Here is a 23,503-nt window from a genome sequence, read left to right on the forward strand (position 1 = left end):
GCCCCGCTGAAGACGGTGGATCAAACAAGAAAGCGGTTCGTACGATCTGGACCTGCTTTTAAGGATTTCAACATAAATATACCCACAGTTGTGGAGACATATTTGCTGAGTCATGACTGAAAATGATGCAGAACATCCCCAGATCATGCTCGTTGGCTCCTCAGTCCTCCCCTTCTTGTGCCCTGCAGACTCCTTTCATTCAATAGTCTTCTTCTTGTCCTTGCTTTATCCCTTTTAAAGTAAATTCATCACTCTGTGTGTGTGTTTAGTGTGTGTGTGTGTGTGTGTGTGAGAGAGAGAGAGAGAGAGAGAGAGAGAGAGAGAGAGAGATGAAGCAGCTGAATATATTTTAAATGAAGTCCATCTGAAAGAAGAAAACTTAAATGGAATGAGCAAATAGACCCGGCAATTACCACTGAATACACATCATCTCACTTCCACTTCCCTTTAAAATGTGCTTCTTGATTTACTCAAGAAAGAGCCACTACCTGCCAACTATCACAAATCTCTTTCCCAAAAATTGAATCGGGAGAATAAACTGGGTCAGAAAGTAAAAAGAGGGTATTATGACTGCCATCAGCTATTCCCTTGATTTTTAAGGTGGCAGAGTAAACAATATAATATGCTTTTTCATTATGATGTAATAAGTTCAGGATAATATGAGGATATTTTAGCAAGACAAACATGTGTGAATGTCAGTAAACATAATTTTCATTTTGACATATAGAATATAAAAGGATGGCTCTTCTATGATTGAAATAAACATCTTCTCACGTGACCTAATTATTTTCCGCATGTAACTTGTGGAATGGGAAAGAGACAAAAAGACAGATACATCGACATTTAAGGTATTTTCAAACTTTGGCTGCACCCAAGGATAGCAACCTCAGCAAACAGCTCTCTTGGGCCTTTAGCTCAGTGGTAAGGCACTTGCCTAGCATATATGATGCCCTGAGCTCAATCCCTAGAGTAGGAAATCACATCAAAGCAAAACGATCCTGCTCCAAAGCTGCTTCATCAGTCCTATAATAATCACTAAAATAACAAAGATAACAAGTCATCCACAGACGCATTCCCTTGAAGTTACTACAAAAGCAGTAGCGAATAGCTTGAGGTGTCAGTGGTTTTTTGCTTTGCTCTTTGTTGTATTTATGGTGATGGTTAAAAACAAGGCATCCTATTATGCTTTTCTCTAGAAGAAACAGACCATTCTACGCAGGCGATCTTCACAACTAAGATTCCACGGACGACTGAATTGGCAAAGACAACTCAGGGTAATGCTGTTTCTCACCCTTGGAGAGAAATTTTTCCTTATCTTCATTTAACCAAGAAAGAAATTTTGCTTTCAGATGTGTTTCCTCACCACAGTGAACTACTTGACTGTTTTTATATTAAAGATAAAGGACCTCAGGCAAACTGAATTCCATTTGTATATACAGTTTCTTTGGTTGGTGCCTCGAATGTCTTGTTGGTTGTAGGATGCTGATAACTAACCTCAAAGGTCTCTAGGTTTTTCCGCTTGCTGAAGCTTCATGAGCCTGACTTTCATATCTGATAAATAAGAAAGACCTCCATCTTCCTACTTTCCTTTCCTCTCCCCTCTTCTTCTTTTTTCTCCTCTCATCTCCAAAACTGGAATAAAACCCATTGATAGTATGAGCTGAGAAAAGCTTTTAATGAGAAAAGTCATCTTTTAAGTATTGAGAGTGGTTAGACATTTAGCAACGTGCTACCTGTAATGCCCTGTCTCTGGGGAAAAGAACTCACCTGCATACGTAGTCTTCATATTCTCAGAAGTCTTTTCCATTACAGCTTCTAACCTCACTGGGTTATAAACATTTGCTAGTTTCTAATGCTGTAGTGTTATCATTGCTGCTGTTTGGATGATCCTTTTCACTCATTTGTATTGAATGGTAGAAAGCCAAAGCAAATAAAACAAAGGCAAACTTTAGAAGGAATTGGAAGACCAATCACTTTGTTCTGTCCATTAGCAATTCTAATTTGAGGGAGCACACGGATGGACGAAGTCTGAATCAACAAGAGCCTAGTACAGTGACTCATGATTGTAATCCCAACCTTTGGGAATCAGGACAGGAGGATCATGAGTTCCAGGGCAGCCTGAGAAAAATTTAAAAAGGCAAAATACGATGGAAGGAAAGGAGGGAGGGAGAAAAGAAGGGAGGGAGGAAAGCAGGGAGGGAGGGAAGGAAGGAGAAAGGAAGAAAGAAAAGAAAGAACGGTAATAAGTAACAGCAGGAAAAATGATAGCAACAGCATCAATGTAGTTTTAGGTGGGCCCTTTGTCATCAGCATGAGGGCCTGAGCAAGCGTGAGGTGAGTGTGGTCCAATGCTCAGTCTCTAACTCTAAGCTTTGCTTATTTGTAAGTTTTTTAATTTTAAAATTTCCAATTCAAAGTTTATAAAATTTATATTTATTAGCTTCTTATTAGTGTTCAAATATGCAGAGAAGTAAGAAGCACCAAGGCAGCCTTCTCCTGCCCTGTCTGCCAGCTTTCCTCACTGATGACACTCCATCAGTTATGATGGCCACACCTTCCCTGGATTTTATATTTTATTTTTTCTGTTTGCAAATGTCTTGAATGACAGCATCATCTTCATGCTCAAACAAAGCAGCTCTTCAACAAAATATATAACTATAATAAGGAGGACAGACATGGATGTTCTTTCAACTCTGCTTTTGTATCTCTAAGTAAGAAAAAAATCTACTTTTGGAGACTTCCTAGATTCTTGTCAATGGTAAAAAAAAAAGATGGATCTGATAGGTTTGATTTTTTATGGGAATGCCAACATTGGTTTAAAGATTTTTTTAATTCCTACTAAAACAATTTTACTAGATAGAAATTTTATAGTTATATGGAGTCACACAAAGCCTCTTTGATATGAATTGTCTTAGTACAATTGTATAATGTACTATAATTTTTTCTCGTGTCCAGAGAATTCTTAGTTTGAGGATCTTCTCTGCCATCCTAGGATTATGATTTCCTGATTTTGTACCAAATCTTTTCTTTAGGCTCAGCAGGCAGGAGATAGCAAATAATAACTAGGAAGGAGCCCTTCTTCAGGAGAAGAGGGGCACCCACAAACCCACACCTTTCAATAATTACGACTAAAAGCAGAGTGTGGGGGGTGCAGCTCAGATGAAGACAGCTGTGTGTTACAGGGCCTTCCTCAAAAGCTTCCCTGAGCTCTGAGGCCCTTCATGTCATCTGGGACCCTGGCTTTGTTTAATGCCAATCTTCATCCAGCACAGGCCAACTGAGAGACTGGAAGAAAAGATAAAATCATTCCTCCCGCTCTTGTGCTCAGACTGTACGTGGATCACTGATGTGTGAGACCATGGGATCTCAACCACTCAGCAGTGGTACCCCTAGAACCACAGCAGAACGCCACTGCTAGATTCTCCCCCTACTAGATTCTCCGCCCCCCCCACTTTCTGTGTGGCAGCCTTGCCCCCACATCTACTGAGACAGTTCCCACACAAAGCACCATAACTTATCTTCAATTCTCTCTGTGTTCTATTTTTGTTTCTATAAGTATTTATTTTGGATGAACATGGGCATTTGTGGCTGTGCGGGGGCATACGTATGGCGGTCTAGAGGACAACTTAATGGAGTTAGTCATCTCCTCCCACCACACGGATTCTGGGGGTCAAACCGAGCTTGTCAGGCTTGGCAGCAAACATTTTTGTCCACCACATCATCTTTAAATGCCCAGTGATTTACTTTCAGTACACTGTAGCAGTGTACCTACCCAAAGGCACGTTAGGGATCCCGATTGCTTGACTTTATCAGCTCTTGCTTGGTTCTCCATGTGGAACTCGGCCGAGCATAGTGCTTCGATTACCACTGTGTATTTATTTCAGATGCTGTTTTTATATACTTCATTTTTAATATTCTTGGAAGTTTTTTTTTAATAGATATGAAGCATCTTTACAGTTTTGTAGTATTGGTCACCCAAAAAAACATGTGGCAGCAATGTTTTTGTGGTTATGTAGTCACAAACTGCTTTGTCTTCCTTTTTAGGTTTAAAGTTAGAGCAGGTTCCTCACGGCCACATGCTATTGGCTGATGAGCTGTCCAAATACCTCACGACCTAAAGTTATATTTTAGTTCAGCTCTTTAAGTTCTTCCTAGTAAACCTGGAACACACGGTTTTGTGCCCCAGTGTTCAGGTAATGATGGCCCTGCTGCTGGGCAGCTCTGTGCCCTACTCTGATCTGCTTTTCTGCACGAAGTTGGAAAATCCCCGTATTTTCTATGATGAAGAAAGTAAGAACCATGATCCTATTAGTTCTCTTCAGCAGAAGCAATCAAATGTTCGGAGGGATCTACACTAAGAGCAGAAATGGCTTAAAATGAATGCACTCATGCGGTTCTCAAAGAAAATCAAAGGGAACCATTTACAAATCCACCTGAGACATGTTTGGCCCTGTGAACACTAATGCTTTATAACAGCGGCTCTTCTGCTCACAACTGTTAGTACCCTGGGGATGGCCCCAGTCAGGCTCCTGAGGACTCCAGTCTGCCTGTGTTGTTGGCCTGCTGTGTGGCAAAATCCTGGTCATCAAAACCCTCCCACTGGAAGCGTCCAAGTGAGAGCTACATCATAAGCTGTTTCACAGGTGTTATTTTTTTAAGCCTGCCAGGCAAGACATTGTTGATTTATGGTTAATAAATATCCACTCAAGATGTGGGCAAAACTATTAAATGAGGTAACATTTGTATAGTTTACAAGAAAAAATTCTGGTTCTAGATAAAGCATTACCAAGAGACTTGTGGCGGGGATCCACGTGCAGTATGCAGTGTGCACAGAGCAGCAGATTGTAGACTCCAGGAGGATCACATACTTCAATAGCTTAGGAAGCAAACATAGAACTGTATCGTTTCCTAAATTTGCCTGCAATGGTATCGACTCAGCTAGGCCTCATTACTTCTCCTTCGTGGGCAGGCCCCACAGAACAGGAGGTAGCATGCTAGTTCTAATGTTCCTTGCTCACTTTTCCTTGACAGGTTGGACATCGGGTGTCATTTTCTTTCACTCCTCTGTATAACAATCATAGACACTGAATATTTACTGATTTCAGAGTTCACAAGCAAAGACAATTTGATAGCGGCCACATGTTACTGTTATTTTTCTTAGCGATCTAATTTTTCCTTTATCCTTTTTTAATCTTTAAGATTGCTTTCTTTGGAAAAGTAATGCTCCAGTACAGTAGTTTCTGATTGAGAAGGGTGGGTGGCTGGATAGATGGATGACTGGACAGATGGATGGCTGTGTAGGTAGATGACTGGGTAGATGAGTGGTTAGAGTAGATGGCTGGCTGGATAGATGGAAGGGTGGACAGATGGCTGGCTGGATAGATGGAAGGGTGGACAGATGGCTAGCTGGGTAAATGGCTGGCTGGATAGATGGAAGGGTAGATGGTTGGGTAGGAAGATGGCTGGGTAGATGAATGGCTAGGTTATATATTTATCATGTTAAGCAACTGTCTGAGAAAATTAATACTTTTGGAAAGCATGAACTAAATGACTGATTCTTAATATTACAATTGACCTACCTCATTCTCTATGTACCTTCGCTTTTCAGCCATGAGTATTTTCATGTTTTATGTCCCCTTCACATGAAGTAGGTAATGAATAACTTGGTGATTTCAGCAAAATGTTCTTTCTACCTCTATGTGAAGTGTGCTGGTTATTGGTCCCTAGGGTAACAAAGATCAGTAGGCTGGTCTTTGGAGACTAGCTCTTGAGTATAAAGTATATCTTCCATTTCAGCACCACACAGATTGCACACGACTCCTGTAAGGCCCAGAATACCTGACAGACCACATGCCAGGCCAGGTAAGAGAGCTTTGCTTTCTCTGATGACCTGCAAAGTCAGCAGGCTGGGGGAGCTCCAGAGAAGAGCTTAAATAGCCAGACTTCCCAAAGATGGAAACGTCAGGAGAGGAGGGATCCGGAACAATGTACCTTTCAGTTGAAGTCAAGGGAACACAGAAACTCTGATCTTTGTAGATAATTGAAGGGGTTAATTCATTGAAGAGATTAAACTTAAAAGTTTTCATGGATGTTTAAATTCAGAGGCCTCTGTGAAATGTAACAAATATTTTAATGATACTTATTCATATGTCTCACACACCTTAAAATTTTCATGACCATTTTCAAATGTTTTTTTTTTTCTTGCCTCAGGAAATAAATGGCCTCATTCTAGTAAGAGAGTGCTTTAGTTTCAAAGAGAATGTTCTCCTTGATACCTTCTGTCATCAAAAGAAGCATTTCTCATCACAAAAGAATAAAAGACATGGTTTATTCTGGAGTCAAAATTATGAGTGACCATGACCTGGGACTATACATTCTGGTCTTCCCAAACCATGTTCCAATGAGGAGGTGGTTTCATGAACTTTTTATAGTAACAGAACAAAGAAAGCTATAGATGAGGACATTTTAAAGACAAATTGGTAAAAACATTTGGGAGGCAGAGTACAGGAAGATGAGGAATCTCTCTTACAAGCCTCAGATGATACCCAATATCAACATTCTTAGCTTTGGATTCGGTGGAAGCTGGCGGATGTCTTAGCTAATACACTCCTAAGGGTTTTCTGTTAGTTACAGGATGCCCACGAGGTAGGCAAGGAATGGCTATTTGGGGGGGGGGGCTATTAGTAGCCCCAAATGAATTATAGTTAAGCTCTGGACCTGCAATATCCTAACCTCTCCACATGGATGCAGTTTAATCAAGCAGCCGTTGCTGACACAGATTCCTTCAAGAAATTCTGACTTACACTTCAAAGGATAAAGCTATTTATAAACAACAAAAAGTATAGCTCTGTATTGAGAGACACCTCATACCTACCAAGTCAGTGAAGGTTTATAACTCTACCCTTCTTAGGATTTAAAGAATGACTAATTTTCAGTGTAAGTGATTCTTGTGCTGAGGTACAGCATCTTAGCACCAGCTAAAGCCTTTCTGGTGTTTTCCTGACTTTTTCTGTTGTGGTTCTAAGGACTCTTAAGGTGCTAAAGAGGAAAGTCATTCACAAAGGTAAGGTCTCTGTGAATGTATCTCAAAGTAGGTGAGAGAAAGGAGGCAATATTTTTATATTCTTTGAATATTATACATGTAATATCCAATTATATAATATACATAATATGTGTATATATGCATACATACTATATAAATATATGTGCATATATAATATGTAAATGTATATATTATATGTATTAGATATATACGCATGTAGAGAATTGAGTGAAGTCATCTAAGGGTTCAGAAATGCTTTCTCTTTTTTTTGACACTAACTTAAAGAATAAAAAGGCAGAAAAGCAAGGCCTCATCACTCAGCCAAATCTTGTTGACAGCAGAAACACAAAGACAACCAAGTACACAGAGGCAGAGTCCCCAGGTGGGAAAGGAACCCAGAGCTGGAATATGAGGAGGGGGTTGTGTGTGATTGGAATGAGTTCCTTTTTTTCTTGGGAACTGGTTGGTTTGTGCTATTCCAGGGTGTTGGATAATCTGGACAAAGAAAGGAAAGTAGATTGTGTCTCTCTACATTAGTACACCCCAGCAGTCCCTTAGTGTGTGTGGGGGGGTTAAACTCACATTAATTGTTTCTCTTGGGGAGGGAGAACAGGAAGTTAGCAATATTAAATGTTCATGAGAAAAACATATTAATCTACCTAGAGCTTTTGTTCTCTGCCTGTCTGCTGGGAATCCACATGACTAGTTCTAAAGAACCATTTTTTTTCTATAATCTCTAACTCCCAGAGGTGATTAGGTTAAAAAATATCTATAAAAAAAAGAAAGAAGAAGAAGAAGAAGAAGAAGAAGAAGAAGAAGAAGAAGAAGAAGAAGAAGAAGAAGAAGAAGAAGAAAGAAGAAGAAGAAGAAAGAAGAAGAAGGAATTTTCATGTGTCTTTGTGCTACAAACATCGAAGAGTGCTTAATATGTGACTGATTAAACATTTCTGTAAAATAAATAGTAATGGTTGTCAATGGCTGAGTGCTTACCGTGTGACCCGTGAGTTATGTTTGTGAAAACTGAGGTGCTGATGGGAACCAGAAGAAAATGAAATGACAGGCAATCTGGAAAGAGGTTGGCATGGCGGTATCATGGCTCAGTGTTCAACAGCAAATGTATACAAGGACTGTTGTAATTAGACAGTACCTAGAGACTTCTACAAAGAGACCACCAATTCATGAGTTATTTATGGTGGCCTTGATGTTAAATTCATTTCAAGTCTCAATTTTTCACTAGATGTAATATAATCCTGATCTTCCTTCAGTTCTATTTTGAACTGTATCTGCTGTCACATACAGGAAGCAAGGTAAAATATCTCCCACTCAGAATTAGAAATTCCCTTGATACTTACTCTTTTCAAGAAAAAATATCATCAGAGCTCAGTGAGCACCTCAGTACAGACTCAGATTTTCATCCTCGTGTATGAAAGTTTAGGACTTTATTAAGAGAACATGGTTTCTATATTCTGGACCATATTTGTGTGTGTGTGTGAGTTATCCTTACTTTATTGCCTAGTTAAATGATTTTCAGTTTTCTGAGCAGTTTTGTTTTCCTTGACTGCAGACAATTAGTAAGGAAATGTCTAATGTGTTTAATCTTTACTTTGTTATAGTTCTGAACAAAACAACCACAAAGCCTGGTAAAACCAAACCCAAAGTGATACCCCATGGAAACGGAGTGGGAACAGGTAATAGTCACAGATATGTTTCTCTTTTGTTGCATCAAAACTAAATGCTGTCCGTGGTAGTTAGAAAGAGAATAGCCCTCCAAAAGAGTGGCACTATTAGGAGGCGTAGCCTTGTTGGAGTAGGTGTGGTCTTGTTGGAGGAAGTGTGTCACTGTGGAGGCAGGCTTTGAAGACTTATATATGCTCAAGTCATGCCCTGTAAGACAGAGCACTTCCTGTTGCTTATGTGATCAAGATGCAAGAACTCTCAGCTCCTTCTCCAGCACCATGTCTGCCTGCATGCTGCCTTGCTTCCCACCATGATGACAATGGGCTAAACCTCAGAACTGTAAGCCACCACAATTAAATGATTTCCTTTATAAGAGCTGCCATGGTTATGGTGTCTCTTCACAGCAATACAAACCCTAACTAACACTGTCCATCTCATATAATTCTGTTGAATTTATACATCAATTTCTTTTGCATAAGTTTTGGAAAATATTTGTAAAATTAAAATTTAAAGTTTTAATTCATTTCAAAATCAATTTCACATATCCCTAAAAATGCTGAAAAAGAATTTTCCAACTTTTCTAAACCTAGTCTACTAAGTAAGCTACCATATATAGTCTTGTTTCTCAAAAATAACTCCAATTAGATATTAGTTACAGGATGAAAATAGAAAAAAATCATTGTTTTCAAACCACTTCCTATACACAGATCGGTCTGTGAAATGACTTGGTATCCCTCCTATACTCTCCCATGGGGCCATCACAACTTTCTAAAAGGCCTTTATCTGCTAGAAGTCTGCAATATGGAATTTAAGAAGAAGTAGACTTAATTCAAAAAATAACAACTGGTGATTGTGGCTGTAGTCCTTCTATAGCTTATAAACCATTCTGATCAAATGGCACAGCACTAACTTCCTTAGAGCTGTGTGAATAGATCTAATAAAAATTTAAATATCCAATTTATTCCATGGGCAAATGGAATTGCATTGTTCCCTTGAGATATTTTTAATAATAAAAATCATGTACAAATGCTTGAAAATTAGAATGATTTTAGTGCATATATGTTACATTTAATTAGCTCCTGGTAAGAAAGAGATATAATGCTTGAGGTTAGCATAAAAGTCATTTAGATTTCTTTAGAATGTTTCCCCATATTTACTTGAGTATTGTGGTATCTGAAATTCTGGAATTTTTTTTTTTGTCTGTTATTTTCAGACCAAATGCAAGAGGCCAGTCTGTGAATTTCTGAGACACCCAATTACCTATTTGTGCTGAGCGATTTCATTCATTCTTCCTACCTGAAGTTTTGGCAGGGCAGAATTTCTCAGATTGGCATAGACCGGCTCTAACAAGAGCTATCCTTTCTCAGATCCTCTTGGGAGGAATTTAAGTATACATATTTAATATTCAAGTGATTCCTTGGAAGTTGCATAAGTAAAAATAGAAATTAGGTTTAGGCAGAGAAAATAAGCAACAACAAAAAATAAAAGTTGCTATGGTTTTTATTGGAGCACTCTTGACCACCAGTATAATCAAACATGATTCTTTCTAGGACAATGGGAGTCATCAAATGAGGGCAATAGCATTGTTATACCTTAACTTAGCAACAGTATGAATTTTTTCAAGATCCATTTTTGAACCAATTATCTGTCATTATCAGCTTGCATCCATTAGTCATCTTTGTAATATCTTGTTCAAAATAGTTTGGGACAGACAAGAGCTTCTGTAATGTAACTCCTGGGAGAAAGTGGCCACTGAACTCTGGAAGAACAATTGGGTTGCCTTCTCCCCATTCCTTGTTTCTCTCACAGTGTCCAAACAAAAAGTATGTGCTGTTCTGTGTTGTCAGTCTATTGAGGCCTTTTGTGGAGGATCCATCATATTGTTTATTTCTCAGGTGGGGAGGCCAACAGACAGCATCCAGCCATCCTCACCTTTGGGGTCAGTCTTAGCTGGATGCTGCCTTGAATAGTTCTGATTTTTTAACAATGTTGTAGATTCTTGCTTTGCATTGTATGAGTTGTTTTTTCCTTATTTTAAAGTTAGAATAGCCTACAGAGGCTGAGAATATTTTTGTATTACATTTATTTATTTGTGTGCATGTGGGTTGGCATTGTGGGTTTTATCTATTAAGCCTTCTTGCTAACCCAAGCCTTCTTGCTCATAACTTGGATGGGTCATTTTCCCGCTATTCTGCTTTTTTGTGATTCCACACATAGACATCACAGTTTAGTTAAGGTGTCCTACACATTAGAAATTTCTAAACTGAGAAGTTGTGAGAAACGGCGGAGTTTACTGCTTGACTCTAGAGAAGAAACTCGTCGGTCCTAGTCCAGGGAGTCTGACTTCTCTTGGAAGATGACAGCTGCAGGGCTGGTTCGTCATCCGACCATCACTTCTGAAGGTTCCTTGCGTGCCAGGAAGAGTATAATAGTGACACTTCTTGGAGCATGTGAGCTGGCAGACTCTGTCACATAGCTGAGAATCAGGCTCTTCTCTCTCTATCCTAATGGGGAAACCACATGTTACTGCCCCCACATGGAGAATGCCTCACTGGGAGAACTCAGACTCCTCAGGATGAGGTATGTGTTTTTCTAGACTGTGGCTAAACCTTCCAGGCAACTGGCTCGGGATTTAGCTAGGAGCTGAAATTTGAAGCACAGAGAACAATGCTACATAAATATCACCCCTTTTCGTCACAGGAGGTAGAGTCTCCGATTCACTGAGTATTGATTTCCACTGATACAGTTAGAAATCAACAAGTTTGTTTGCAAAGCTTTTGTTACTATGGTTAGAAATATCCGAAATCATTATTTCATCTTGGACAAGAGCTCACTAAGTGATGAATTACGTAAATCCGCAGCCTTCTGGACAACTCCCATATGGCAGTGGTGGGCCATACTGAGGTTCCAGTCTGGGTGCATTCAGAGCCAACTGGCCTTTAAGCATTTGTGTCAATTAATCCTGTTTGGGAGAAATCGAGCTCGCAGCCTGGGCTAGATTGCCTGATGGGTACTCTCCGTACGATCCATTCTCTACAGTGTTCCTCATAATGGTTTCCTTTTTAACTTTTCTCCTCCTTCTGTGGCTGGGCTGCCTTCAATGTTAAATTGCCCTCTTCTGTTTCAGGCCAGCACTAGTTCACTTGTTTAGGAGAGTCTGGGGCTTCATTGCCTGTCTCCAACTCTTTCCACTGAGCCCCAAAGTTACTGTTTGCAGGGCCTTTTCCAGTGTTTCCAGATACTACTATGGTCTATCTGTTTTCAAGGGCTGATATGCTGTTGATTGGTGATTTCTATCTAGAGATCATAATGGCATGCTGTCTCTGCCTCCATCTGTATAGAGAGCAATTGGAAGATTATTAGTTTCCTCTAATTATTTTTCCTCTCTTTCCTTCCCCTCTTCTCACCTTCCACCTTGCTGACCCGTGTCTCTCCCTCCCTCTTCTCCTTAATCTCCAACTTACTTCAGCCTTCAGGCGCTTGCCTGTACTCATCCTGGGCTCAGTGGATCTGCATTTGCCCCATAGGAACTGCTGAAAGCATGCGACTGTTTTCTGTGAGTGCCACACGATGACATGGCTATAGGACAGTTGCGATGACATGGTTATAGGACAGATGCCTGCCTGTCAAGGTCAATAACTCTCATCTAGGGAGGCACTTCAGCCATTTCAGGAGGTGAAATATATGACTATAGTCACTTAACATCATTGTGAGGAATACAGGGAAGAAGGAGTCAAAAGGAGGACCTTGTGTTTGAGAAAGAGGCTTTGGTGTGGCGAGCATGTGAGTCTGAGTCCCAGCATTTCTTAGCTGTGAGACTTTAAGCAGCCTGTTTACTCCAGCTTTGAACTTCCTCATTTGTGGGTCCTAGATGCTATATCCCACAGAGACTTTGTAAAGCTCAAATCAAGTATTAAATATACAGAGTGCCTAGACGGTATTAGAAATGAATTTGTTGTATTTGAAGGACAAAGATTTTTGGAGAAGAACTAATAAAAATCAACTCAAAGAACACCCAGCCTACTGGCATTCTAGGGTATATGTGGTGTGGTGTATGTGTGTGTGTGTGTGTGTGTGTGTGTGTGTGTGTGTATAATATGGTGTGTGTGGTATGTGTGTATATGATGTGGTGTGTGTGGTATGTGTGACGTATGTATGTGGTGTGTGTTATGTATGGGGTATGTGTGTGCGTGTATGGTGTGTGTGTGTGATGTGTGTATGTGGTGTGTGTGGTGTGTGTGATATGTGTATGTGGTGTGTATTTGATGTGTGTGTGTTACCTTTGGGAAATGATGGCAAATCAAAATCAGTCACCAAATCAAAGTCATCTTATTGGCACAGTGGAAGTGTTTTTCTATGCCTGAACATCATTTACAGAAAAATCAACCACATGATCCATTTCCCTGGTTTCAGGGTACCAAGAATACCAGGGCACAGAGACAGCTTTTTTAGAAAGAATTTTCAAAGTCTTCCACATTCCTCCAAAAGTCAATGGGATTAGGTTCTTTACAGCAACAGTTCCACTCTATGGTACCAACTTCTGTATTAGTTGCTTTTAGTTTCTGTGCTAAAATACCATGACCAAAAGCAAATTAAGAAAATGTTTGTTTGTACTTATAGTTCTAGAGGGATGAATGTTCATAAAGGATGGAGCCACAGAGACAGGAGCAGGAAGCTGAGAGATCACATCTTAACCACACACAGGAAACACAGACCACAGAAAGTAGAGCAAGGGTATAAACTCTAAAAGTTCACCTTCTCCAAGTGATGTCCTTCTTCCATCAAGGTTCTACTACCTTTGATTCCATAACCTCTCCAACAGCACCACCAATAGGGAACCAAGTGTTCAGATACACTAGCCAATGGGGCAACATTCTCATTCAAACTACAACAAGCTAAACTTTTATATTTGATCAGTATATCTGCCTGCACACTTAAATGTGTTTAATATCATTTTACTTTTTCTGGGACATAACTATAAAACCAGAGTTGTTGGCATTTAGTTACTATAATTGTCATGTTGTCATTATTAATGTACTAAGTGGTTATTAAGTATGTTTTCTCATCTTTAATATGCAAACTACAGTTAGGCCATTAGCATATGGATTCTTCTTTAGGATAATCATTTTTAAAGCTATACTTCCTACTTAGAGTCTAAAAACTGTTTCTGTTCTTTCTTAATAAATACTATCAGAGCCAGACATGGTGACACAAGCCTTTAATGCCTGCACTCAGGAGCCTGGGGCAAGTGAATGTCTATGAGTTTGAGACCAACATGGTCTACATAGTAAGTTCTAGGCCAGCTAAGGCTGCATGGTGAAACACTGTCTCAAAGGAAAAAATTGTCAGACATGTTAGGGAAGATTATTTTGTAATATAGTCACAAAAGAGGGGAAAGAAAGACTGTAAGAGCCAGAGAAACTAGATGTTTGCTGTGAAGTTGCATCTCTTAGACATGGCAGGGAAGCTGCACCCATGAAGTCTCAACATGACTGCCTAAACAAGACCAGAGCAAGGGTGACATCAACACATATGCCAACATGGAAGGGGGAACTCTCAGCAGGGCCCCAACCCTAGACAAAGAACTACAAGCAACTAAGAAATGTTGAAAAGAGAGAAATAGTCTTCTCGGGGAAAAGCTTCTCCCTAATTGATTATCTAGTACCCATCGTCAGCCCTTCCTGAAATTAAAAACACACAAGTAACATTAGATTGGGCAGGTGGTATCAGTATATTTAGGAATGTATCTATATATCCCTATATAAATATGTACACATATATATTTAGGAGTGTGTGTGTATTGTGTATGTGTGTATAACAACAATTAAATAAAAAAGAGACCAGAGGCCATGAATTTGAAAGAGATCAAGGTAGGGGTAAAGTACATGGGAGGGATTGGAGGGAAGAAATTAAAAATAATATATGTTAATTTCAAACAATGAAACAAAGTTGTATACAGAAAGAAAACATGATTAAAAATAATAATATTATAAAACTACAGTGAGACATACTGATTACCTGCATCATAGGAAATCTTTCCAAAACCTATCCCGGGTGCTTAGGCAAATGGCCAGATAACCTCCATATTTGAGGGAGACAGCAGAGAAAAATACCACACAAAGCAAAGTTGAATTGGTTCCTTCCAAACAACAAGTTGGTGTTCTAGGCCATTCAGGACTATTTTATAAATACCAAAGGTAAGATCCAGTTTGTAGCCTCAGCAGTCTCACAGACAAGACCGGCACAGAAGTATTTTTTAAGCCAGTTCAATGAGTATAAAGCCAACTACATTGGATTCTGAGGTTTCTTTATGAGCATTGGTGAGTTGGGAAATTATCTTTTTAACCACAAAATGTACCCATGAAAACTGGCAGGAGGTGACAATTCACTCCTGGTAAAAATCTGTCTGGTGAAGCAATACCTCCCAGGCAGCCAGTGCAGGATGAATGCCATGGAAAATTATGACAAAACCAAAACCCACAGCCCAGTGCCAGCTCTAGAGAGAAAAATACAACCCACGAATGTAGGATTTTTCGTATTTTTATGTCTGGGTAGTAGAAGACAATTAAAATGGACACAAATGCACTGGTGTTTATATAAGAAGTGCACATTTCTCTGACAGCTCTGAATGTCCATGACAAAGAACGTTTAGCAAATTTTTACTATACAGTTATTCCTACTGATTGTTTATTCTCCTAGGAACCAAGCAAGCACCTAAGCCGTCAAGTACTGGGAGAAATATGTCAGTGGACTCACATGCCACAAAAAAACCGGGTAAGGAGTGATGTGGCCCCTCCAGCCCCTCAGCTCTGAAGTTGGCCCAGTGATAGCAATGGTGAATGATGAACAACTGCATGGCTCTGTGTGTGAGAATCAAATTAGCAGAAGATGCAAGCTGCTAGAGAAACATTCCAAAAGCATCTTTGGAAAAAGAAAGTGCAAATTCCACTCTTTTCAAACCCTTTGGGAGATACTAATTTAGCGGTTGCTTTCTGTACTATCCTGAAGAGACACCATGGACAAGTGGTACAGAGTCACTGGGTTTCAGATTGTTTTTTCAAGTTTTTGTCTTATGTGATTTATTTATATTTTGGCTTGAAATGATGTTCGTTCCTATTTTAAGAGTATGTTATATATAAGAGCCATATGAATCTCATATTCCAGTCTCTCTGTTGTATAAAAGGGTTGCCACGAAAGCTGCTCCCACACATCAGTGTTTATATTGCCATCCTCACCCGAGCAAGCTCATGGGCGGGCTTTCTCCCCCTCTCCTACTTTCTCTAGTTCTTTCTTCTTTGTCTCTCCTCCTGGTAGCCTTGAAAATACTTAAAGCAAAAAGTATTTTTCTGGGTGGAGAATTCTTCTTGGTTATTTTTAAATCAACATAAATACTACCAAGAAAGAAACACATTTTTTCAACTATAACAGGCTAAAGTTTGAGCCAAGGTGAGCTGCTTCAGAAGACATGTTTAGCTTTTCCAAGCGCCCTGCAAAATCAACTTCATCACACAAACTATAAAAAGCACGCTACTTTCCTTTCCTTTGCCAATTAGGCAGACAAGGTATAAAACTGTACAATTTCTTGGGATGGTAGCCCTGTGGGAGAGCAAAGTGACTGGTAAAATTGGCTCCTAGTCATGTCCCCAGCTAGCAATCCCTGTGCAGTGTGCCAATCCAGCTGCTTCACAGCTTCACTGCTCTCCAGTCACCAGAGGCCCATTCCTGCTATGACTGCTGCCTTGAAAAGTGCCAGTGTTGTTCAATTATAATTATATTAGAGTTAGGGGGTAGTGTGAACCTTCCACAAAAATATGGAAATTATATATATGCTCAACAATTCAAAGTCAAATTGGTTGACAAAACTGTAGTCTCACAACTAGAGGTGATTGGAAATGGTCAAGTCCATCAGTACTTCTGGCTTGTCTCTAGGGGAAAGATGTCAAGTTCATCAGTACTTCTGGCTTGTCTCTAGGGGAAAGATGTCAGTTCTCTGTATGTGACCTTCCAAAGCATCTATGCTTACATATTTTATCTAAATGACAGGAGATGATTTACATATGTTAATGTGATTCATGGATATATGACCAGCGTAAGTTTAGAGGAACCCCTCTATATATTACTCATAGACAGTTTTCTATAAAAGGCTCTTACCATCCAACTGCTACTCTGCTGCTTGTGAAAGCTTATTTCAAACTGATTTTTTAAATAAAGCTGACTTTAAAATATCTCTTAGCCACAATTCCAGGAACTCGTCGTCCATTCATTCCTCCTAGACCTATGCCCCCTAGACCTATACCTCCGCAGAGAAAACCTTTGCCACCAAATAATGTCACCGGAAAGCCAGGACGTGCAGGTATGTCCATCGCTTATCCTTCTATCTCCATGACTGCATTTTACTGGCCAACCCAACCCTTCTTGGGATGCTGGTTTAGGCAGTAGACAAGCCACTGGCACGTGTGATTAGACATGTGCTGTTAACTACAGCTTTGACGACTGAAATACTAACTCTAAGTGGGTAAGGAAACCATTCCTCCATCTCTAGACCAGTTTGCTTCTGAGATACCTTCATGCTTGAAGCCTAGAGAGAAGCTGACTTGGCTTTCCGTGACTTCAGAGTAGGGCAGGAGATACTGAACATGGCGAACCCTCAGAGAGAGTGGAAATAATGTCCCGTCCCTGATTTTGCCTTCATGTCATTGCGAGGGTTACGGTGTCTGGGGGAGGACTCTGAGCAGGCAAGCTGTTTCCTACTTCCATGTCTAGGTTCACGCTGTCATAGAATGGTCCCATAAGACCTGGCTATGCCACTTCACCCTTCTTCCAGCTTCACAAAGAAGTCTTAGCATCGCCACTACGCCCTCCGTGGCCCTCAGTATACATCTCTGGCACAACAAAAACAAACGACTTTGTGCTGTTTGTGTTCTTATCTTCCTCATATAGCTTGTGATTGTGTACCAACAGTCCTTAGTGTATTCCCTCCGAAATTCTAGAGCCTCGTCGAGTACTTAGAATATGGAGGGAACTTGATAGCAATAACTAAATGAATACACGAAGGAAATGAAGAACCAGTGAAAATTGATCCAGTTCAAAACAAACCTTGACCTTACTCCCGCTTAGGGACTCTGCTAGCCAACTGTGAGTTCCTTGTTGCTCTTCCCCTTCCATAGCTCAACTTCCTGAATATCTGGTAGGTGGACGCGGGATAAAAGTATTAAGGACAGCTGTGAAAGATGAAAGTGCGGAGGATTCGTGTGAAGGGAGCTGTGTCACTCCTTTTTGCAAGATAAAAAACAGGCATGCTAATGACCTTTTTCATGATTCTGGGTCAGTGGGTCGCAACCCCTTTGGGGGTTGAATGAACCTTCACAGGGGTCGCATATCAGATATCCTGCACATCAGATATTTACATTACAATTCAAAACAGTATCAAAATTACAGCTGTGAAGTAGCAACGAAAATAATTGTATGGTTCGGGGTCACCACAACCTGAGGCACACTGTTGTATTAAAGAGCCGTAGCATGAGGAAGGTTGAGAACCACCCCTCTAGGTTGTTTATCCCCAATGTGTAAGGGAGGATTCAGGCCCTAACTTGTGCATTGTGTCTTTCTGGGTCAAAGCCCCATGAATGCTGCATGAGGAGACCGGGTTTGTCTCATTCCTTGTAATGTGAAGCAGCTGTGGCATGAGTGGCACTTGCTTTCAAGTCCCACTGATGAGTAACTGTGATGCCAGCGTGTGCCATAAGAACCCAGGGGACCACCCCTGCAGGAGGTCCCCGGGTGAGGCTATGTTGTTCACTGGTCTTGGATTTGGGCTTATGGTAACCTGTTCTCTGTCAGAAAGTATAGCTTTGGCACAGGCTTCTACCCCTGAGCCTGAGGCGGAGCCACAAGCACATCCTGTTTCTAGGAGCAGCTTAGGTCACTGCTGTGTACTCTCTCTCCACTGCTCCACCTCTGAGAGAAAATGACTCCACTTCACAGCCTAGCAAACTAGCAATTATGTTGGTACAGTTCTAGTGATTCAGGAATCCACTGGATGTCCGGGTGTACTCTGAGAGTCTTTCACAAATGCTTGTGAACAGTTTTGGTTCCCACGTGGCATCTACCAATTGTTGCCTATCTCTAGATCTACAGAGGCCTCCAAGTCCCTCATTTCTTGCCAGGGTGACAATGTTGCTGCCATTTCCCACTGATTTTGTCAGCTCTGAAAAGCACTTCTCTCGGTTTTGCTTGGCATTTTATTGTGGCCCACTCCCTGTAGGACCAAGGGCCTGAGTTGGGGGGGAGGGGCGGGATAGCAGAGCTCCATCTACCTGACTCGGTCATGATTGCACACTGAACCAAATCCTTAAGTCCTGAGCCTGAGCAGTACTTCTTTTCTTATGAGGAATCTAAAACCCACTCTATACTCTGCTGACTGTACTAAACACTCAGTCTTGCTTGGACCTTGAATCCAGAGATAGAAACTGATAAGTAACTTTAGCAAAAAAAGGAGTTGAACATAACACCTCAGAGGAGCACTGTGGCCAGAATTGCAGATGGCCCTGGGGATCATTGTCTTCCTAGTCTGCTCATCTCCCATGTCTGCCAGGTCATCTCTAAGCAAGGCCATTCCATCTCCTCAAATTCTCTCACAGCTGACCAAATGGCTAAGATGGAAATCTCATCCTTCCTTTTTGTCACTTCCCTACTGGAAATCTTTTCATGGTCCATTTCCCTTAAAATAGCATCCACAGCAATGATATTCAAGTTCGTCCATGGTCTGCCCTTTCTTGGCCCTCCACACGTAGGCTGGGACTGGGCTTTCTCTTCCCTCAGCTGACATGCTTCCCTGATTCATAGACTCTTGCACATCTGTGAAGACACGCTTCCCCAGGGCTACCCTCTCCCCATAGACAACCACTCCCTCTCTCTGTCCCCTCAGTGACCTTATGTAGTTCTTTGACAATATCAGAGATGTCTCAATATCCTTGGCACAGGCATCTGTGTCTATCAGGAACCAGGTCTTGTTTTTCTCCAAGCCTGGCTGATAGTGCCAAGCCACATGGTAAGTGCTTAATAAATGTTTATTGATTAAATGAATGCTAAATTTGGCGCTGCCCTTACTGTTTTGATTCTGGGTTACAGGAATCATTTCCTCGAGCAGAGTGACTTCCCCACCACCGAAGGCAACACTCAAACCTACCGGAACAGCTGCAGAAAGACCAGAGGCAGAGAGAAAGCATCCAACCACTCCAGCTTCCGAAGAAGAAATTGGTTAGTGTGGTGTTCTCACTAGGCGCTGTGCTGCAAGATGCTTAAGTATTTCAAATGAGGGCAAACAAAAGCTCAGGGGTCTCCCATTTCCTGCAATTTTAGGAATATTTGTCTTTTCAATTTTAGAGTAATACTTATTATCAAATTTTTGCTATAGAATATACTTCTTTCCTTGGCAGACATAGAAATGCCAAATTTTGTTTTGTTTTATAAAATGTAGACTATCCAATTACCAATTAAAAAATTAGGCTACTAAATTACCTATTACCGTGAACTACAGATATTTTAATTTAGCAATAAGTATTAGCTTATTGTTCTAATTTTCAGTCCACTACTGTTATACCCCAGAACATCTTGCTGCAGGAGACAATTAAAGGTCTTTTTTATTCTGGATAAAAATGTATTGTAAGAATAGTAACGGAAATTCAACCACAAGCAATGTATCTAGTAGGAATGGTAATTATTATTTATCTGTACTGCTTTTGCCAATGTACTGTGGACTTTTCTTTATCCTTCATTGAATTTTTCATGCTGTTTTCATTCTCAGGCAATACGACTGATTTTAGTTCAAGCCCAACGAAAGAAACCGATCATCTTGGGAAGCCCAGATTCACGGGTATGTCTGGCTCTGCATTTTGAGTTTGGGCAGGACTCTTCTGGTAGGTGGGTCAGTCAGGTATTTATTGTGTAAATATTGTAGGCGTTTACTACAATGTGGAGTTTTCATGTTCCTGCAAGTCAACTAGGCAGTAAGTGCAGTGGATTCAGATAGGCTAGCCTCAGGTCCACTCTGCATACCTGTATTTTGCTGCCTAGAACAAAGAGTAACAGTGACCTAGGAGAAGCCATTTTCACCATAATACCGAATAGAGGTGATTCAGATAGTCACATTTTGAGATCCTTTTGATGTTATATCTCACAAGCACAAGCCAAAACTTGGGAGAGCATAACTCTTTTCATGGATGCAGAGACTGCGTTAAGATACCGTGAAACTCTTTTCCAAAGCAGTGGTATTATTTTACACTTCTGACAATATTGATAAAGGCTCTGGTTTCTCCAGCTCCTCACCAGCAGTAGGTACAGAAAAGTTTTTAAATGCGGTTGTCATTTTAACAGGTACAAAGTGGTTTTAATTGACTCTTCTGGCCTACCCTAACAAAATTCCGCAAAAATTTCCACTGGTTTCTTTTTCTCACAATTCTGAAGGCAAAGATTCTGAGATTGGCCTCTCTTCTTGCCTTGCAAATGGCTTTCTTCTCACATGAGTGTGAATGTGAGCTCTGCACTGTGCCTATGAGTCCCTCTGTCCTAAGAACCCCAGGCTGACTGGGATGAGGCTTCACAGCCTCTTCCTTGAATAATAATTCTGGCCTCTGTGTAAGTTCTAAATTTGTTCCAAAGGACTGATTTTTCTCACTATTAACAAGTTTCTTGTGAATTTTACCTTGCTGGGTGTTGTATATTTCATTTCTAAAATATTCTCGAGTTTTGTTCTGAGGTACAGTTGATGTTTCAGAACTACTTGATCCTTATAAGTCTGGCTTCGTTCAGAATGGTGGTGTTCAATCCTATTGCCTGAGACTCACTACCTATAAATTATGAGGTAGGAACTAATTCTGAAGAGACCAAACAATATCTGAAGAGATTAACACCAGGTATATCTATAGAAGATCTCTATCATATACCATATAACCCAGAGGTGGGAGTTTAGAGTTTTAAGATTAAGTCATTCTCAGTACTATTTTCTTTTCTTTTCTTTCTTTCTTTCTTTCTTTTTTTTTTTTTTATTTTTGTTTGGTTTTTTGCAGGGGGTGGGGGATTCTCTGTAGCTTTGGAGCCTGTCCTGGAACTAGCTCTTATAGACCAGGCTGGCCTCAAACTCACAGAGATTTGCCTACCTCTGCCTCTTGAGTGCTGGGATTAAAGGTGTGCACCACCACCGCCCAGCTTCTCAGCACTATTTTCAAGTGTCTGCTCAGAACATGACACTAAAGTCTTCAAACAGATGCTCAAACGGACAGTTTGCTCCTCCATCTTCCTCACAACTGTGCTGACCGACAGAGTCCTCTCTCCTCCCCACTCTTAGGCCCTCATGTGCGATACATCCCGAAGCCAGACAACAAGCCCTGTTCCATCACTGACTCCGTCAGACGGTTCCCTACAGAGGAAGCCACAGAGGGGAATGCCACCAGCCCACCACAGAACCCACCTACCAACCTCACTGTGGTCACGGTGGAAGGCTGCCCCTCATTTGTCATCTTGGACTGGGAAAAGCCACTAAATGACACTGTCACTGGTAAGATTGTGGCGCTAGGATGGGACACTATGGTGGGAAGCTTTGATAGCATAGTAGTTCCAAACCAGGCAGCCTGGGTCAAGCTGTGGCACAAAAACCACATCCAAGACAGAGCAAAGTTCTGTTGTCCAGGGTGTCATAGGTGGAGAAAGATACTGCTTTTTGTTATGGGCTCCTAGTTAACTGAGAACTTTAAAGCTGAATTCCTCCCATCCCTCTCAGAACTCCCTTCCAATGTTTGAAAATCCAGTCTTATAATTTTACTAAGAAAAAAATCACACAGCATAAAGTGCGTAAAGTCTTGACACTTCTGAAACGATTTTAAATAGCTGTCTTTTCACCAACCCAGTTTCTAAACTGACTGAGAACTTCAAAACAGGCTAAAAATTATTTTAACTAGCTTTGGAGAAATTGAAAATAAAATAAAAATAAATCAAAGCTCCCTCACTCCCAGGAAATTTGCCACTTAGCTGAGAAATTTTTGATTGTGCTACACCGACCATATTCCTCTATAAATAGTCATGGAAAATAGGAAACCTAGAGTCAGTTTTGAGTTTGTTACAATTTGTGGCACACTTTGATTCTACGTAGAGAAGAGGAGAGTCAAACAAGAAGTGGGAAACAAACTGACGTCCAGGATTGCAGAGGACGCGCTGGTCAATGGGGTTCCTGTGACCCCTGCTGTAGGCCCAGTGCAGGGAACAGAAGCATAGACTCAGCAGCTGTCTGAAGTTGAAAGGAACTCTACGGAGGACAAGGGTATAGGTGAGGAGACTCAGAATCTGGCAGAAAATATTTTCTACTGTGGGTAAAGGGGAACGAGGCCATTGTCTCTCCTTCTCCAAAACCGTGTGATCTGAGCAACTTCCCGCATAAATGTCACCTTGGCTGAACTGTCAGATTTCTTCCGTTTCCTTTCTCATGAAAGGGCAGCCTCTGTTCTGAGAAAGAGTCTGTGTCACCACCGGTGTCCTCAGGAATCTGCTGAGTCCCGCTTCCTTTAGGGTTGAGACTGTAGATGCTGCTCTCTTAATTCCTAAAAGACAATCATCTTTCAGTATTGATTATCCATATCATATATTCAAACATTTAAAACTCTAGACTGTCCACTTTGCTATTAAGAGTTTTAGTTTCCTGAGACCAAATAATAAGCAGAATTTTGTTTGCCATGACGATGTTGAGCTATCAAGTTGGAATTATTTAATCTGATGTACCTAATTTTTAGTACA

At 40.7% G+C, this 23,503-nt stretch overlaps 1 protein-coding gene across 2 annotated transcripts in view; it reads left to right on the forward strand.

Annotated features, from left to right (window-relative positions):
* The window catches only part of Abi3bp (ABI family member 3 binding protein), a 207,210-nt gene that overhangs the window by 168,659 nt on the left and 15,048 nt on the right, over nucleotides 1–23,503 (forward strand). For both annotated transcript variants that reach the window (XM_057765303.1, XM_057765302.1), the window contains 8 exons: nucleotides 1,197–1,274; nucleotides 5,797–5,862; nucleotides 8,656–8,730; nucleotides 15,419–15,493; nucleotides 16,953–17,072; nucleotides 19,850–19,978; nucleotides 20,526–20,594; nucleotides 22,065–22,274. In XM_057765303.1, coding sequence (XP_057621286.1) covers nucleotides 1,197–1,274; nucleotides 5,797–5,862; nucleotides 8,656–8,730; nucleotides 15,419–15,493; nucleotides 16,953–17,072; nucleotides 19,850–19,978; nucleotides 20,526–20,594; nucleotides 22,065–22,274 — 822 coding nt within the window. The remainder of the gene's footprint in view (nucleotides 1–1,196; nucleotides 1,275–5,796; nucleotides 5,863–8,655; nucleotides 8,731–15,418; nucleotides 15,494–16,952; nucleotides 17,073–19,849; nucleotides 19,979–20,525; nucleotides 20,595–22,064; nucleotides 22,275–23,503) is intronic.

The sequence above is a fragment of the Chionomys nivalis genome, chromosome 3 (genome assembly GCF_950005125.1).
Source record: "Chionomys nivalis chromosome 3, mChiNiv1.1, whole genome shotgun sequence".
NCBI classification, from domain to species: domain Eukaryota; kingdom Metazoa; phylum Chordata; class Mammalia; order Rodentia; family Cricetidae; genus Chionomys; species Chionomys nivalis.